Source organism: Astyanax mexicanus, chromosome 25 (genome assembly GCF_023375975.1).
Source record: "Astyanax mexicanus isolate ESR-SI-001 chromosome 25, AstMex3_surface, whole genome shotgun sequence".
Lineage (NCBI taxonomy): Eukaryota > Metazoa > Chordata > Actinopteri > Characiformes > Acestrorhamphidae > Astyanax > Astyanax mexicanus.
The window spans coordinates 8,606,401-8,624,462 of record NC_064432.1 but is presented as its reverse complement, the minus strand read 5'-3'; the positions used below and the strand labels follow the sequence as shown (position 1 = coordinate 8,624,462).

At 37.5% G+C, this 18,062-nt stretch overlaps 3 protein-coding genes across 3 annotated transcripts in view; all 3 read right to left on the bottom strand.

Moving 5' to 3' along the window:
• LOC111197672 (C-type lectin domain family 4 member M-like) overlaps nucleotides 1-18,062 on the bottom strand; it is an 82,667-nt gene that overhangs the window by 12,602 nt on the left and 52,003 nt on the right. The gene's annotated exons all lie outside the window — the stretch shown is intronic.
• LOC111197671 (C-type lectin domain family 4 member E-like) lies at nucleotides 3,163-12,069 on the bottom strand. Its single transcript, XM_022687161.2, has 6 exons — nucleotides 11,999-12,069; nucleotides 11,668-11,848; nucleotides 9,187-9,405; nucleotides 3,665-3,801; nucleotides 3,451-3,557; nucleotides 3,163-3,356 (listed from the first exon to the last, which is right to left on the bottom strand). The coding sequence occupies exons 2-6, from the start codon at nucleotides 11,834-11,836 to the stop codon at nucleotides 3,203-3,205; spliced, it is 786 nt and encodes a 261-aa protein (XP_022542882.2). The 5' UTR covers nucleotides 11,837-11,848; nucleotides 11,999-12,069; the 3' UTR covers nucleotides 3,163-3,202.
• LOC111189973 (CD209 antigen-like protein C) overlaps nucleotides 17,163-18,062 on the bottom strand; it is an 85,231-nt gene continuing 84,331 nt past the window's right edge. Inside the window, exon 5 of the mRNA XM_049472083.1 lies at nucleotides 17,163-18,006. Coding sequence (XP_049328040.1) covers nucleotides 17,859-18,006 — 148 coding nt within the window. The 3' untranslated portion in view covers nucleotides 17,163-17,858. The remainder of the gene's footprint in view (nucleotides 18,007-18,062) is intronic.

Below are 18,062 nucleotides of genomic sequence, written 5' to 3'. Positions count from 1 at the left end.
TAAAAAATTTAATAAATTAAAAATAATCATAAAATCAAATGTGCTTCTATAACAATATATGAATGGAAAACTATGAACTAAAACAATTAACAAATAAATATTAAGTAAATACAGCAGTATTAATCCTAAATAGCAGAACTACCTGAAAATAGTATCTAAAGTTTGAAAACACCTGTTCTTAGCATAGCTTAGCATTAGCTTAGCTTTAGCTGCTAAATTATGCTAATGCTAATGTAGCAAACAATGAAGCTGTTAGCTGAGCCTTTGTGCTTCTTTAAATGACCCTGTGGCTGAAGTGTGAAATCAGACAAGCTGCAAGACACATGCTGATTGTGTTTAGTGAAGCTTTATTAATGATTAATAAACAGTTAATAAATAAGGAAAAAAAAATTAATGGCTTCCCATACAGACGTATGGGATGATGTTTTAGCCAAAACAATAAGATTAGCTTAGCCTTAGCTTCTAACTGATGTTAATGCTGAAATAGCAAACAGTAAAGCTGATAGCTGAGCCTCTGTGCTTCTTTAAATGTGTGACTGTGACTGAAGTGTGAATTCAGACAAGCTGCAAAATACATGATGTTTGTGTTTAGTGAAGCTTAATTAATAAATAATAAACATTTTAAACTTTAAAATCGTAAGAATGGACTGAAAAATATTAAAATTGCCTCACATACAGATGAATTTAAGCCAAAACAATAGCATTAGCCTTAGCTTAGCCTTAGCTGCTAACTGAAGCAAGTGCTAAAATAGCCAACAATGAAGAGCCACCATGTTGGAATGTAGTCCATCATAATTGTACTTGTAGTTTTCTTTTCTCCAAATATTGTTTATTAACAGAGGGTACACAATAACTGATACGAAAAAGTACAAACTAGCTACAGAGACACATAGCCTTACTAATGTAAATTTCTGAATAGAATGCAGTATAAACATGAGGCTAAATGCTATTAAAGCTAAACATATCAAAAACAAATCAATTAATAAAAAATTATAAATGTCTCAGAATTGTCATAAAGAATCTGCAAATAAAATAGTTATTACTTACCTCTTACAGGAGATTTAAAAACACTGAACACTCCCAGAGTCTGTGTGTGTGTGTGTGTGTGTGTGTGTGTGTGTGTGTGTGTGTGTGTGTGTGAGAGAGAGAGAGTTCGCTGCTCTTTAGAGTAAGGGAAGTAGGCATGGCATTAGCTGGGCCTTTGTGACTCTGTGGCTGAAGTGAGAATTCAGATGAGCTGCAAGATAAATGCTGTTTGTGTTTAGTAAAGCTCTCAGTTAATAGATAAGAAAAACCTTTTAAAATCTTTAGAATGAACAGAAAAAACTATTTTCCAACATTTTTTGTTCAATTTCTAGTGTCCTGCCTCTATTCTATATTAAACCAATTAAAGTAAAAGAATCTATATCTAAAAAGCTTTTCAGACTGAAGCAGAATTAACACACGATTCAGACTTTCTTTACAAACTTACTTCCTAGTTTGTTGCTGTTGTTGTTTCTGTTTTAATCCCAAAAAAAATTTATATCTGCAGACAAACCAAGTCTCCCTGAAGCTGCGGGAGTCTCCTGCATTTCGGCAGTGGCTCCCTGATGCCCGCGAGTCACATATAATCTCCCTGAATTCAGAACGAGTGCCCCAAACGCACACACAGGCCACAGACTTTCTTTTTCTCTAATCGTGTGTGGGAAGGAGAGAGAGAAAACAGAGAGGGTTCTGATTGGCCTGTTCTCTGCAAAGAGTCTGTGAGACAGCCAGTTTTTAGTGTGGGCGGGCAGTGTTGGGATTTGTTCAGTGAGTGAGAGAAAGCAGATCATGGCGGAGGCAATATTAATAATTATTGTAATATGATATGAAATGTTTTTGATGTTGTGCAATTTTTTGTGATATTGTAACTGTCATTTTTTGTCAAATAAAGGCCAAGGTGTTGTTATGATATCTGTTATGGTTGCTATGGTGTTCCTTAATAGTTGCTGGGTGGTTGCTAAGCTTTTGCCAGTTGATTTCGAAGGTGATGTTACGATATCTGTGATGGTTTCTATGGTGCTGCTAAATGGTTCCTAGGTGGTTGCTAACGTGTTTCTATGAAAAAGAGACCAGTTAAAAATAATGAGTTTCCTTGATTTTACCAAACTGAAAATCTCTGGAATATAATCAAGAGGAAGATGGATGATCACAAGCCACAAACCAATAAGGTTATCCAAAAGCACTGTGTAAGACTGGTGGAGGAGAACATGCCAAGATGCATGAAAACTGTGATTAAAAACCAGGGTTATTCAACCAAATATGAATTTCTTAACTCTTAAAACTTTATGAGCGTAACTTGTTTTCTTTGCATTATTTGAGGTCTGAAAGCGCTGCGTCATCTTTGTTATTTTAACCATTTCTCATTTTCTGCAAATAAACGCTCTAAATGACAATATTTCTATTTGGAATTTGGAAGTAATGTTGTCTGAAGTTTATAGAATAAAAAAACAATGTTCATTTTACTCTAACATGAACCTGTAAATAGCAAAATCAGAGAAACTAATTCAGACATTGAAGTGGTCTCTTAATTATTTCAGAGCTGTAGAGCAGCAGTGCATTGGCTTTTGCGTTAATACACTGACCTTCCCACCATCCTAAACATTTTGAATGCAACATAAATTAAAAGTTGACGCGATCTACCAACGTGTACTGCGTCGATCGTGAACGACATATTGGGCACCCCTGGTTTAGGTGGTCTACAAGCAGTGACAGATCATGATTGCACTTTCAACAGGTTAGCTGATAGGACTTTTATTATGTTAACAACAGTGTAAAGATTTTAAAAAACAGACATACTTCATTTTAATTAACCATACAGACCACATATGATAAAAATAGAACAATTACCAGAAGAATTCCATTAAAACTTCTTAAATATCACCAAGCTAACAGTGATTAACAGTTGGTTACATTCACTGTAATAGCTGCAAGTTGAGATGTAGAGCGTATTTATGTTACATGTTGTAAACTTACAGTAAATCCTTTATTACAAATCACAGTAGAAGCCTCTTACAAAGACACAAAAGCTATTTAATGGCTAATAAGGTCATGAATAAATACATGATATGTATAAGTATTAAGAATGAATGTAAGTCAGAAGGAAAATCTGCAGTGAGGATTATTACATAAATATAAATACACAGATTAATATAGAGCTTTAATATCAATATACTCTCAGTTACAGTCCAGTTACACGTTTCTCACAGATCCAGGATACAGATTGATGACAGGGGTAATCAGCCCAGGTTAATATATCAGATATAGTTCTCTGAAAGCTGGTTATTGCACAGTCTTCGTTTTGATAATTATTGGGTTCTCCTTCAGCCCAGAACCTGAAACACACAGAATCAGAGTGTTCACTATTTCACATCTAGAGCTACAGTGAAGAACTGCATAATGATCACAGATCAGTTCAGTGTTTCTTACTTAACGGTCGGTTTTGAACCGTCCACCCATTTCCAGTCCCCCTCTGTTACTTCATCAGTCAGACCAATCCAAGCTTCAGTTCTGCCAAGTTCTTTATTGAAGAATTCCTGAAATCCATGGAAATATTGATATAATGAGAATAGATACAGATATAGATACATCTCTCTCTCTCTCTCTCTCTCTCTCTCTCTCTCTCTCTCTCTCTTTCTCTCACCTGTTCCTCTCTGCTGTTGATGATCAGCAGGTCTGTTCCTTTGTCTCTACAGTCCTTTCTGCTCTCACTCCAGCTTTTCTTCTCAGTAGTGATGTAGTAAAAACTGGAGTTGAAATATTTCCATCCACTTAGCAAAACTGCAAAAAAAAATTATAACAATTATAATATGCTTTTCTGAATTAGCTAAAGTAGCTGCTTATATGTGTGTGTAAATTCTTTTTTTTTTTATATATATTGTGTAAATGTCACCGGGATTTAAGTAAAGAATAACACACAGCCTCTCAAAACACAACTTAAAACCAACCCCCTAATTAATCCCAACAAGGGCAGTTACCCCTCCTATTCTTTAGGACTTTTCAGCTGCACAGTTTAAATAGCAATACTGCGTGTAAATCTACTATATCTAGAAAATATCTGGAAATGAGGTGTGTTCAAGTGGGTAAATTTCTGGCATATTGATATCTTGGCGATGGAAAGCGTCAACTGACTGAATACAACCTAGACCAGGGGTCAGTAATAGGCGGTCCGTGGTCCTCTGCTGAGAAGCGCAGAAGCATTGCTCCATTAAAATACCAATCTGCCAAAGTCAGTGCGCACCTGACTCTTAAAGAAAATGTGAGGCAAATAACATGCTGATTGATTTATTTTACATTGAGCCCAAAACCCACCCATAATTTAATAAGAAAATTTGTACAATTAGTACAATTTGTACTTTTCCTGCCGTTCAGATAGCAAAGACACACTGACACGCCCTAATATTCAAAACTTCAATGGGCTTATCTGACAGGGTTACAGTTACCAATAATCAATTTTCTTCTCAGTAGAGATGTAGTAAAGACTGGAGCTGAAGTGTTTCCACCCTTGTTGAGTCTTTTGATCTTTTCAAAGAAAAAAATAATTATACAGTGCAGTTTATGGTACGGTACAGTACATTTCCTGATCGAGGGGTTTGATCCCCTGAACTGATCTGGGTACTATGCTAGCTAATACTGAGACAGTATCTCAACAAATCTTAGTTTTCTGGAGATAATAGGTTTATAAACAGTTTAGGTAAGATGTGAGGATCGCACTACCTGGCTAGTTAGGGCCCGACAAGTTTCTGCACCAAGCTTTGTGTCTTTGTGATAAAAAACAAAAAGAAACACACATAACATAAGAAAACACAGGAAACTGAAACCTGACTGATGTAAAAACATACAACCATGGACAGGGGTAACAGGTACAAGGGGACTATGTAAACACACGGACAAAGACAGGAAACAGGAAACTAAAGATGGGGCCGATCCGATATGATATCGGTATCGGGCCGATATTGACGTAATTCGATGAATCGGATATCCGGCAAGTGCGGCCGATCCACTTACCGATCCATATTCCAGTCCACAGCTTGAGCTGGACAATAAACCCACCGTAACGTTAACCTGGAACTCATCACTGATCCGGATTCCAGTTTATCAGTTTACCCTGAACCCCCAGCAGCTTCAGTCTGCGGCTGACTGAGTAAACTTTAGCTGTTTGTCTATGAAAAAAGTCAATTATCTGGAGAGTTTTAACTTTGGAAACGCTGTAAAGCAGAACGGTACACGTAAAATCAGCCCCTAGAGGTAAACAGATTAACACCAGACGTCTGTTAGCCTAGTTAGCACTGAACTGACAGCAGCTGCATTCTTTGTTGTAAAGGTATATAACTACAGACTGGAGTAAACTATAGTCATAATCCACATATCCTATTAAACCACAGGCTCTACAAAAATTAACCAGCACAAACACACCCATTTGTTATTAAAAAACAGTCATTTATTTAGTTTGGAAATACAGTTAGCATCGCCAGTTAGCCGTTAGCCATCTCTATTAAAATCTGCAGTCTGATGACCTAGCTAGCAAATGCATTCTAGCATTGTGAATGTAATAAATAACTGAGTGAACTACAGCCATAAATATTGTGACCAGACGTCTTCTTTTTCCCGGACATGTCCTACTTTTGAGACCTAAAAAAATGTCCGGGGGGAATTTCAAAATCGTCCGGGATTTTGTTTGACTGCCCACAGTACAGTGCATTGCCATGCCGTTCCATTCCACTCCACTCCATTCCAGGTTTCTCTGTATTGCAAATTAGTCATGCCCTTCTCCTCAAATCTGTCTACTTTGCGTTTTGTGTGTGTGTGTGTGTGTGTGTGTTCACTAGTGGAGAACACACAGCGAGTTATTTCCTCTGAAAATGTGCGGACTTCTATTCTGGCTTTACGCCACTCTGAACTTTGTAAACACTTGACTGGATTGAGACTGCAGGGGGTTAGTAAAGTTAGGATTACACAGGGACTTTGAGGTGATGGAGGTAATGTTAGTAAAGTTAGGATTACACAGGGACTTTGAGGTGATGGAGGTAACGTTAGTAAAGTTAGGATTACACAGGGACTTTGAGGTGATGGAGGTAATGTTAGTAAAGTTAGGATTACACAGGGACTTTGAGGTGATGGAGGTAATGTTAATAAAGTTAGGATTACACAGGGACTTTGAGGTGATGGAGGTAATGTTAGTAAAGTTAGGATTACACAGGGACTTTGAGGTGATGGAGGTAATGTTAGTAAAGTTAGGATTACACAGGGACTTTGAGGTGTTGGAGGTAATGTTAGTAAAGTTAGGATTACACAGGGACTTTGAGGTGATGGAGGTAATGTTAGTAAAGTTAGGATTACACAGGGACTTTGAGGTGATGGAGGTAACGTTAGTAAAGTTAGGATTACACAGGGACTTTGAGGTGATGGAGGTAACGTTAGTAAAGTTAGGATTACACAGGGACTTTGAGGTGTTGGAGGTAACGTTAGTAAAGTTAGGATTACACAGGGACTTTGAGGTGATGGAGGTAACGTTAGTAAAGTTAGGATTACACAGGGACTTTGAGGTGATGGAGGTAACGTTAGTAAAATTAGGATAACACAGGGACTTTGAGGTGACTGAGGTAATGTTAGCCATATTACATGAAAATGGTGAGCAATGGCTGATTAAAATAGCAAACGGTGAAGAATGAGAAGTGTTGGATGAGCAGCAAGTGTGTTTTTTAGGCTACATCATTTTATTTTAGATATTTAGGTTAAAGGTGTGTTAAAAGGCTGCATAGTTTGAGTTTTGTAGCCTCTATGCTGTGGATCATCATGTTTTAAAAAGCACTGAAACAAGTGAAATAACAGATTTTAAAACTGATAAATGATCAGTTAACTTAAAAAGTAAGTGTATAAAATGTAAAAGTAATATTAGCAAAAGGTATGCCCACACTGAATAAGAGTAAAACAGTGTCAAATGCTTTTTAGACATGGTTGCATTGCATGAATTCATAAAGCAGCCCTGTTTGTAGCCTGATACAAATACATGTTATAGCTGTTTAAAGGAGGAAGTACCTTTAACCTGAATTAGAATTATAATTGAGCTGTTAGAGAGATTGATTTCTCTGACACATTGAGCTGTGTCAGAGAAATTCAGAAAATACATATTAGACATGAATTAAATATAACCTGCATATATATATATATAGATTTCACGTTGGGCTTAGAGAGATTTTACTTGATGTGTATGTTACTTGGCTGGTGGGACACGGGGGAGAAGAAGCCTATCTGTTGCCGTGCGTGCTGTGCTGAAGACTCGCTGAACTGAACTACGGAGCTGCCTTGCGCGACCGCGCGGGGTCATGTGACAGAGGAAGAGAGGTCGGGTGTGTGCGAGCTGATTTCAGGGCATTGTGTGAGCTGATTTCAGGGCAGAGTTGGTGTCACTTGATGTCTATGTCTGCACGCCTCTGACTAAGAAATCAATCAGTTATTAAAAAAGCAGTGATTAATTCAGCTCGGAAATACAGTTAGCACCGCCGGTTAGCCGTTAGCTATTGCAGCTAATCCTCTACACTACCTGTCAAAATAAAAGTCTCCTGCGTAACCGTTGCAAAAAAATGCCCTGAATTTAATATTTAACGTATTTAAAATGTAACTTTTAAAAAATCTTTTTTAAATCTTAAAAAAAAAACATTTAATTTGAAAGGAAACTATTGTGTATTTGCATATAAAGTATGTCAAATAAATGACTTTGGAATGCATTTACATTAAATGCACTTGTGTATACGCTTCAATCGGCTGTGTGGTCTGTTTCAGCCTTATTATGTAACCTTAAGCATAGTACTATTAATATACTTAAAGAATCGGTATTAGTATCGCTATCTGCAATTTTATATCAGTTTTATATCAGTATCGGATTAGAGCTGAAAAAAGTGTATCGTCCCATCACTACAGGAAACAGCTGGAACCGGGTAACAAGGGGGTGGAGCTACAAACAAACAGAAGACAGAGGCGGAGGGTAAATAAACACAGGGACAGACCAGACAGTCTGTCCTTTGGTCCAGACCGTGGTTCGTGGCCCCTTTTACACCTACTTTCTGAAAACTCTAAAAGTCCAGACCAAACAAGGTAGGTGTGAAAGCACCCTTACAGAAGGCAATATGGGTCTTATCTGTAAAGAAGACCTTGGCTAAGCCATAAAGAAAGGAACTTGTCCTGAGCTTTGGCCTTTCCCCCATTGAGAATGTTCCTGAGCCGAGAGCAAACTAGCAAAAGAAAGGCAACTCCATAAGCATCGGCCGGCCAGAGGCAGTCGGAAGCCACAAGTTGCCTACCAAATTGAATTCTCTTCTTATTCCCTGATTCTCCTAAAGGCATACAGTAAATCACTGGTTGTTGTAGCTAATTCTTATGGCAGGTGACCTTGTCGTCAACTAGAAAACTCCAAGCTCAGCCGACAGTAGATGCAAGCTGTAGTTGATACCCTATCCTCCTCAAAAGAGACACTCTAGATTTTCTGAGGAAAGGACCAATGGGAAATGATGAACTTCATACTCATCCCTGACCTGCCTGTATCACTGCAGGTGACACGGTCAAGGTGTTTGGGACCAGTCTTTGGCTCCTGGTTGGACTGCACTGACATAGAACTTTTTCACTGACGTGGACCCGGCACTGTTCTTGTTCGCAAACCTAATTTTTAATCAGTTGCCGCATTTACACCAACAAAAGTAGGTTCCCGAAACAGAAACATACACTTGCGGTGGAAATGGAAGAAAACTAGGTTCTTTCGTAGAAACTGTGATGACATCTGTGGGAGTATCTTTTCACCGCCGCTGTGCAATGCCCCCTGATGGGTACAGCCATGGAAACCCATTCCACAAAGCTCTTTGCACTACTGTTCCTGAGCTAATCTGAAGGCCACATGAACTTCGGAAGTCTGAAGTGAAGTTGGTTAGCTCTCTGCTCTATACTTCTCAGCATTTGGCAACTTTGCTGACCCCCCTCAGTCATTTTACATGGTCTAACAGTTTGTGACTGAGTTGATGTCATTCTCAGTCACTTTCACATTGTTATAAAATCACTGACAGTTGACTTGGACTTGTTGCACAGGTGGATTCCTATCATGGTACCACAGTATGGAACCTATGAACATCTGACTGTTGACGAGACAAGGACAGTTAATGATCAATATTCACCTACACAGTTCAGAAAGGTTCATCAGAAGTCCATCTCTCTCTTTCTGTAACTGGTCTCTCTCTGCAGCCAGGTTGGAGTTACTGGTCTGTAACTGGTCTCTGTCTGTGGTAAACTTGAACCACAGCAGTATGATGACAATCAGCAGGATAACACACAGAAGACCCAGAAACACTGCAGCCAGCCTGCAACTTCTGGTCCCTGTAGTATGATGGCAATCTTGACCTAGCGGAGAATGGAGATAGATACTTTAGAGGTGTGCTTTACTCTCTTTTTAGTGGAGCTTCCATGTAGAATTTGCTTGCAGGTATTTGATGATATTTTGATGGTTTGCACAGTACATCACACTTCAGTTCCTCAATATTTAATCTGTTCCTTAATCTGTTGTGCTTATTGGTCAAACCTGTCGTGTTCAAAAACACAATGCACGAACAGCTTATCTGTATTGTGTAGGAAAGGGAAAGTGGTTAACCCATTGATGAAGCAGAAGCTCAGAAGGTTTTTTCACCACCAACCAGGACTCCCTGCACTCTAATGAAACAACTGCATGTGACAATAGATGCCTTGACCATGTGCAGTGCATTATGGACTCTTTAGACCTGTTGAACCAAAGAATGTTGAAGGTCAGAGTTGGGCTGAGTCTCAGCAAGATGGTCTCCATCAAAGGTCATGGCTAATCCAGGTGGCCATTGAACCAAAATTGTCTGGGAGAAATGTCCTAAAATATTCAATGGTGCCAACCCTATGACTGTACAGCATTTTCACGTTTACTGTGCCAACTGATATCATGACAGTTGGAAATGTGTCAGTCATAGGCTGCTGCAGATAGATATCACCCTACTGTCATCATTCGTGGTTTTGGTTGTGAAAAATAACCGCCACTTGTGGTAATGGCTTTAGATTGCAAAGTTAAGAAAACACCAACTTCTGCAAAACCTGTCTGGACCGAGCGTAGAACTTATTCTCGTTATAAAGGGATCTAGTTATGTTCTATCGATACAATGATGTAAAAATACATTTAATATAATAATAATAATAATAATAATAATAATAAAAGTTAATTGTTAGATTGGTAAGTGTTTTTAGTAAGGAAAAAAAAGTTTTGCCTGATAAAGTAGTGTCATAAAACTTTTGTCTAAGTGTTGGAATGCCAAAACGTTTGGCTGATAGTGTCCAAAAACATTTGGCTAAACTGTGGAATGTAAACTGTTTTGGCTGATGGTTTCTAAAAATGTTTGTCTAAATGTTGAAATGAAATCTGTTTTGGCTAAAAGTTTCCAAAAACATTTGGCTAAATCATGGAATGTAAACAGATTTGGCTGATAAAGCTGTCTTCAAAAACTTTTGGCCTAGTGCCGAAGTCCTAAAACATTTGGCTAAATGTTGGAATATCAATAGTTTCTGCTACCTGAGAAGTGTCCAACAACTTTTGACCAAGGTTCAAAGTGTCCAAAAACTCTAGGCTAAATAGTGGAATGTAAACTGTTTTGGCTGATAAAATACTGTCCAAAAACTTTTGATAAATGTTAGAATGAAAACTGTTTTGGCTCATAAATTAGTGTCCATAAACTTTTGGTTAAAAGTTGGAATTAAAACTGCTTTAGCTGACAAAGTAGTGTCTAAAAACCTTTGGCTAAATTGTGGAATGTAAACTGTTTTATCTGATAAAGTAGTGTACAAAAACTTTTGGTAGATGTTGGAATTAAAACTGTTTTGGCTGATAAAGTAGTGTCCAAACACTTTTGTTAAATGTTGGATTGAAAGCTGCTGTAGCTGATAAAGTAATGTCCAAAAACCTTTGGTAAATGTTAGAATGAAAACTGTTTTGGCTGAAAAAGTACAGTCCAAAAACCTTTATGTAAATGTTGGATTATCAATATTTTTGGCTTATTGGGCAGTGTCCAAAAACATTTGGACAAATGTTGGAATAAAAACTGTTTTAGATGATAAAGTAGTGTCCAAAAACATTTGGACAAATGTTGGAATAAAAACTGTTTTAGATGATAAAGTAGTGTCCAAAAACATTTGGACAAATGTTGGAATAAAAACTGTTTTAGATGATAAAGTAGTGTCCAAAAACTTTTGGGTAAATGTTGGAATTAAAACTGTTTTAGCTGATAAAGTACTCTCCCAAAAGTGTTTGGTTAAATGTTGCAAGTAAAGTACTGCCCAAAAACCTTTGGTAAATGTTGGAATGAAAACTGTTTTGGCTAATAAATTTGTGTCCAAAAACTTTTGGCTTCTCAATTGCATTGAATTTTAGTAAGAGGTTTCAGAACACTTTCTCGTTTCACATTTCAGATTTTTTCATTCCACTTGACAATTTTGCGCTACTTTGTGTTGGTTGATTAATTAAAATCTTAATAAAATACATTTAAGAAGTATAAATACTTTTTTCAAAGCATTCCATTGATTTAAAAAAAAACTTACTGACTTATTAAACAATTAAAAGCTGGATTAAGGTTCTATAGATAAATATAAAAATACCTGTAACATTACTTTGTGTTGTCTTGTTCGTGTTGGTTTCTTGCTGTTCTGTGACGGTGTTTTGGCCGTTTGTAACAGTGTCTGCACTCTCGTAGATCTCCACCTCCACCTCCACCCGTTCTCCTATTTTTGCAGCGCGGTTCACATTCGCATAAACATCCTGAGACATCTCTGCGGCTTACTGGAAGATTAAGAGGAGAATAACTGTAAAATATTAATATTTAAAACTAATATAATACTATGACTGGTTCTGTTTAGAAGCACATTACATACTTGCGCTTATATACCTTTAAAAGTCTAAATATTCAGTAGTAAAGTAATTAATACTCACTTTTGACAGAAGATTCAAAATGACGAGTAATGCGACACACTTCCCCTCTGTCTGTCTGTGAGAACAGGTAACATGTACGATATCATGCTGATTCTGTCCATATAGAGGAAGTTTCCTGGCATTGCCTCACACTTGCACTTCCTGCACGTTGTGTAAACTGTGTAAAAACGGTTAAAAACCCTGTGGTTATTGCAGCAGACCTCTCTCTATCTATGTCTATATCTATATACGCATAAGTATTGGGACAGTGGCTCATTTTATGTTTTTTTCTGCTGAAATCAAGGGTATTGAGGCCATTAATCATTTTTGTTGGGGGCCAGAAGGAGAAATATATTTGAAGTCACGTGCCAAAGATTTGTAATAAAACAAATAATGAAATATACCACTTTAAATAATACATTTTCCTAATTACTTTCATTTACACACCATTTTACTTGACTTACTATCTTTATCTTTAACAGTGTTGTGTAAACTAAGAGTTTTCAAATTGATGTTTCATTTCATGATGTCTCCTTAATTACTGCAACTTTTAGACTCATTTGCCCTTTTTCTGCGCTAAAACCGTGTACTCTCTCCGCTTTTAGACTCTTTGGTCCGTTTTTTGCACTAAAACTGCGCACTCTCTCCGCTTTTAGACTCTTTGGCCCGTTTTTTGCACTAAAGCTGCGCACTCTCTACGCTTTTAGACTCTTTGGCCCGTTTTCTGTGCTAGAAATGCACACCCTCTCCGCTTTTACACTCTTTGGCCCGTTTTTTTGTGCTAGAAATGAGCACACTCTCCACTTTTAGACTCTTTGGCCCATTTTTCTGCGCTAGAAATGCGCACCCTCTCCGCTTTTAGACTCTTTGGCCCGTTTTTCTGTGCTAGAAATGCGCACTCTCTCCACTTTTAGACTCTTTGGCCCGTTTTTTTGCGCTAGAAATGAGCACACTCTCCACTTTTAGACTCTTTGGCCCGTTTTTTGCACTAGAAATGAGCACCCTCTCCGCTTTTAGACTCTTTGGCCTGTTTTTCTGTGCTAGAAATGCGCACTCTCTCCACTTTTAGACTCTTTGGCCTGTTTTCTGTGCTAGAAATGCGCACCCTCTCTGCTTTTAGACTCTTTGGCCCGTTTTTTTGCGCTAGAAATGAGCACACTCTCCACTTTTAGACTCTTTGGCCCGTTTTTTGCACTAGAAATGAGCACCCTCTCCGCTTTTAGACTCTTTGGCCAATTTTTATGCGCTAGAAATGCGCACACTCTCTACTTTTAGACTCTTTGGCCTGTTTTTTGCGCTAGAAATTAGCACCCTCTCCGCTTTTAGACTCTTTGGCCCGTTTTCTGCGTGTTTCTAGCATACAGCCAATGGTATCACAGAAAAAGAACCACGGGTTCAAAACACACCAGAGCTGACCACCCTACCACTCCCCTGTTATATCAGTAAATTACTGTTAAACTGCAAAACTACAAAAATGGGCCAGACAAAATTATTGGCACCCTCAACTTGATGTTTGGTTGCACACCCTTTGAAAAAAACAACTGTTAATTAATCAATCACTTCCTATAACCATTAACAAGCTTCTTACACCTCTTAGCTAGATTTGTGGACCACTCCCTTTTTTGCACACTGCTCTAGGTCTCTCTAAATCAAAGATTACCTTCTCCCAACAGCAATTTTAAGATCTTTCCACTGGTGAGCAATGGAATTGTATTTAGATTTAGATCTGGACTCACTGCTGGTCACTTCAGAACTCTCCAGTGCTTTGTTTCCATCCATTTTTGGGTGCTTTTTTGGAGTATGTTTGGGGTCATTGTCATGCTGGAAAACCCATGACCTAGGATGCAAAGCCAGTTTTCTGATACTGAGACCTACTGTACATTACGACCCAAAATCCTTTGGTAATCTTCAGATTTCATGATGCCTTGCACCCAGTTAAGGCACCCAGTGCCAGAGGCAGCAAAACAACCCCAAAACATCTTTGAACCTTCAACATATTTGACTCTAGGAACTGTTCTTTTCTTTTTAGGCCTCTAAGAACCTCTTTCCTGTGCCTTATACCAGCTGCAATTCTAAGATCTTTCCACGAGATTTAGATTTAGAACTAGGTCTTTGCCTTGAACCATTCTGGGAGCTTTTTGAATTTCACTTTGTTTCAATGTCCACCTAGATTAGCCATGACCTTTGATGGAGACCATCTTGTTGAGACTCAGCCCTACTCTGACCTTCAACATTCTTTGGTTTAACAGGTCTAAAGAGTCCATAATGCACTGCACACGGTCAAGGCATCTATTGTCTCATGCAGGGAGTCCTGGTTGGTGGTAAAAAAAACCTTCTGAACTTCTGCTTAATCATTGGGTCAACCACTTTCCCTTTCCTACACAATACAGATCAGCAGTTCGTGGACTGTGTTTTTGACCGATAAACACAACAGATTAAGGAACAGATTAAATATTGAGGAACTGAAACAATGTGATGTTGGCAAACCATCAAAATATCATCAAATACCTGGAAGTTACTCTGAAAAGAGAGTAAAGAGCACATGCATCTATCTCCCTTCTCCACTAGGCTGCAGTGTTTCTGGGTTTTTGCTGTGTGTTCTTCTGCTGATTGCCTTCACACCCAGTTCACTAACTTCAACCTGACTGCAGAAAGAGACCTACAGAAAGAGAGAGATGGATTTCTAAAGAACCTTCCTGACCTGAGTAAGTGAAAATTGGTCATTAACTGTCCCTTGTCTTGTCAGATTGGTTTCTTCCAACATATTCCAACAAAAAATCTTTTTTAAATTCAGCAGAATTTGCTCATTAGGATGTTTAAAAAATAATTTACATTTTTTTAAGTTCTTCCACCTAGTACTTCTTTCCATTTCAGTGACTTTTTGTGAGGAAAATGCCAATTTTCCTTTGTGTTGCTTTAAGCAGTGTTCTTATATATTGTGCTGCAATTGTTTAAATTAGTTGAATTTATTGATTATTCTAAAGGCAATTTCATGTGTTTGCTCCTTGATTAAGGTAATTTAACCATAGTAATGATGGAAATGAAAATGCCTCTTAGCAGTTTAATATCTCTTAAAAACACACTGTCCGACAAAAAAGAATAGCTTAGCATTAACAGATAACCTCATTTTTTTATCCTAATATCCCACTAACTTAAATGGTGTATTATTATTATTTATTATTAGAAAATATGGTAAGAATATGGTCTAAATTGAGTACAGGCATGTTTTGCAGAAGTTGGTCTTTTTCTAATTTTGCAATCCAAAGCTATTACCACATCTTTTTAAGAGGTGGTTATTTTAATCGACCAAAACCACTTATGACGACATTAGCATGATATCTGTCTACAGCAGCCTATGATGGACACACATCCAATTATCCTGATACATTTACGACTGGAAAAATATATTGGTACATGAACATTTGGCATAGTAATGTGGAAATGCTGTACAGTCATGGTGTTGGCACCCCTGAAATTTCTGGCCTGCCACTTCTGGGCTTAACAAGAACTGTCCCTGTGGTCTTCCATTTCCTTACTATGTTCCTCACAGTGGAAACTGACAGGTTTAATCTCTGAGACAACTTTTTGTATCCTTCCTCTGAACAACTATGTTGAACAGTCTTTGTTTTTAGATCATTTGAGAGTTGTTTTGATGAGCCCATGATGCCACTCTTCAGAGGAGATTCAAATAGGAGAACAACTTGCAATTGGCCACCTTAAATACCTTTTCTCGTGATTGGATACACCTGGCTATGAAGTTCAAAGCTCAATGAGGTTACCAAACCATTTTTTTGCTTCAGTAAGTCAGTAAAAAGTAGTTAGGAGGGTGCCCATACTTTTGCACCGGTCAAATTTTGGTTTAATGCATATTGCACATTTTCTGTTAGTACAATAAACCTCATTTCAATCCTGAAATATTACTGTGTTCATCAGTTATTAGATATATCAAACTGAAATGGCTGTTGCAAACACTCAAATATTTAGAACTAAAAATGATTAAGATTAATAGGGGTGCCCAAACTTTTTGTTTGTTTATGTATATATATATATATATATATATATATATATATATATATATATATATATATATATATATATAGTCCCCTAGCACCCCTAGTCTGGGTGTATTCTTCAGGCATTTCCGAACATTGCTTTGAGGCTGTATTGTAAGTTCTACAAGTTCAGCTTCTTCTAATCTGAAGGTGTGAAAGGTATTAACATTCATTACTCTATAGGTAAAATCATAGGTAGTAGGGTTTAAAATACTTCTGTAGTAGTTGAAATATCAACCCAAGCTTTTGACTCAAGTAAAAGTGCAAAAGTTCTGTTTTTTAAAAGTACTTAAAGTAAAAAAGTAAAAGTAATGTAAGGGGAAAAGATGCCATTAAGAACAAAAGCTTAGGCTGCACCACAGAGTCCTATACTGCACAACCCCCCTCCCCAAAACACATTTTTCTAAAAGCTATAATGGCTATAATGTTATATTAAAATGATAATGTTGATAAATTTTGGATGCACTAGGCTCCCTGTTTAAGATGCCAATTGAAAATGAATGTATTTTAGTACAATGTAAATATATTAAAGACGCTTAGTTGGGACATTTTGAATTCACTCGAGTTCTCTTGAGGCTTTGCAATGCACCATCTTCATAGTAGTCTACATACGTCTGCTATGTTTTTGGTGGAGTGTGGGCGTGATGTGTGCAAGTGTGATGGATTGAATATAAACCAATAGGGTGTTGAAATGTTTTATGTTTATACTTCTCATTCAACCACAATCAAGTTCATTATATCCAGATGGAGTGTTACTTGACACCTCTGCTGATTACAAAAGCACTTCTTAATTTACTCATCTTTTTATTGAAAATGCAAACTCTCTAATTTTGTGACAGAATAAGATTTATTCACAGAACTCCAGAGGTCATGTCTCATCTCCAAATATTCAGATAATAAATCTGTAGTTCTCTAAAATTTTGACCAATTATGAAAAAACATTTTTTGCCAGAAGCATATTGTAAAAAAAAGATTTGTAACACTCAACAAACTATTGCTTCATTGTGTTTTTACCGTGTAAAACTCAGGACTTTTGCTTACAAGACCAAACATATCAAAGAGAAATCAGCAAACACATTGAGATAACTGTGACTTTCAATACATACTGTATCCAACAAAAGTGAGTACATTGCTTGAATTTCTGCAAATATTTTATTATCTTTTTATTGGACAATACTTTACTTAGAAATAAATCTTGGATAGAACTTAGAGCACTTAGATTAGTGAGTACATCTCAAAGCCAACATACCCAAATTGTGCCTAATTAAGTCAATATACACCCCTGGTGTCAAGTCACTTGTTAGAGTTACAAGATTTCAGGTGCAATTAAGGAACAGGTCTGTTAAATTTAGTTTTTTTTTTTACGTACAATTCACTCAAACTGGCTGACAAATGTTTAACAAGGCACTTCATGGCAAAGAACTCTATGAGGATGTGAGAAAGAGAATTGTTGCTCTCCACAAAGATGGCCTAGGGTTTAAGAAGGTCATAGAGCAGGTTTCCACTTGGAAGTTTCTACTCGGAACAGGCCTTACCAGGGATGACCAAAGAAGTTGAGTCCACAAGTTTAGCATCATTTCCAGAGGTTAGCTTTAAACAATATACCATTAAGTGCTGCCAGCATTGCTGCAGAGGTTGAAGAAGTCAGAGGTCAAGCAGAACAATAGCAACTGCCCTGCTGATTAAGCCAGCTATTTACAGTAGATATTAATTGCTGTGTATTGAGTTATTTGCAGGAGACAGTACATCTAAAGACAGTGCTCACTTACATTGGATATTGTATGTTTAAAAGGAAAACTAGATTACTCCTTTTGTTGTTATATAGATTCTCAGGAAAGGAATTTCTCACAGAGCCCATACATATTGGCTCCACAGGGATAATCACCCCAGGTTAATATATCAGATTTAGAATGCTTGAAGCCAGTTAGAGCACAGTCCTCATTTTGATAATCATTAGGTTCTCCCGTCCACCAGAACCTGAAACACACAGAATTAGATCTTCAGAAAGCTACAGTGAAGAAATGCTTCATGAT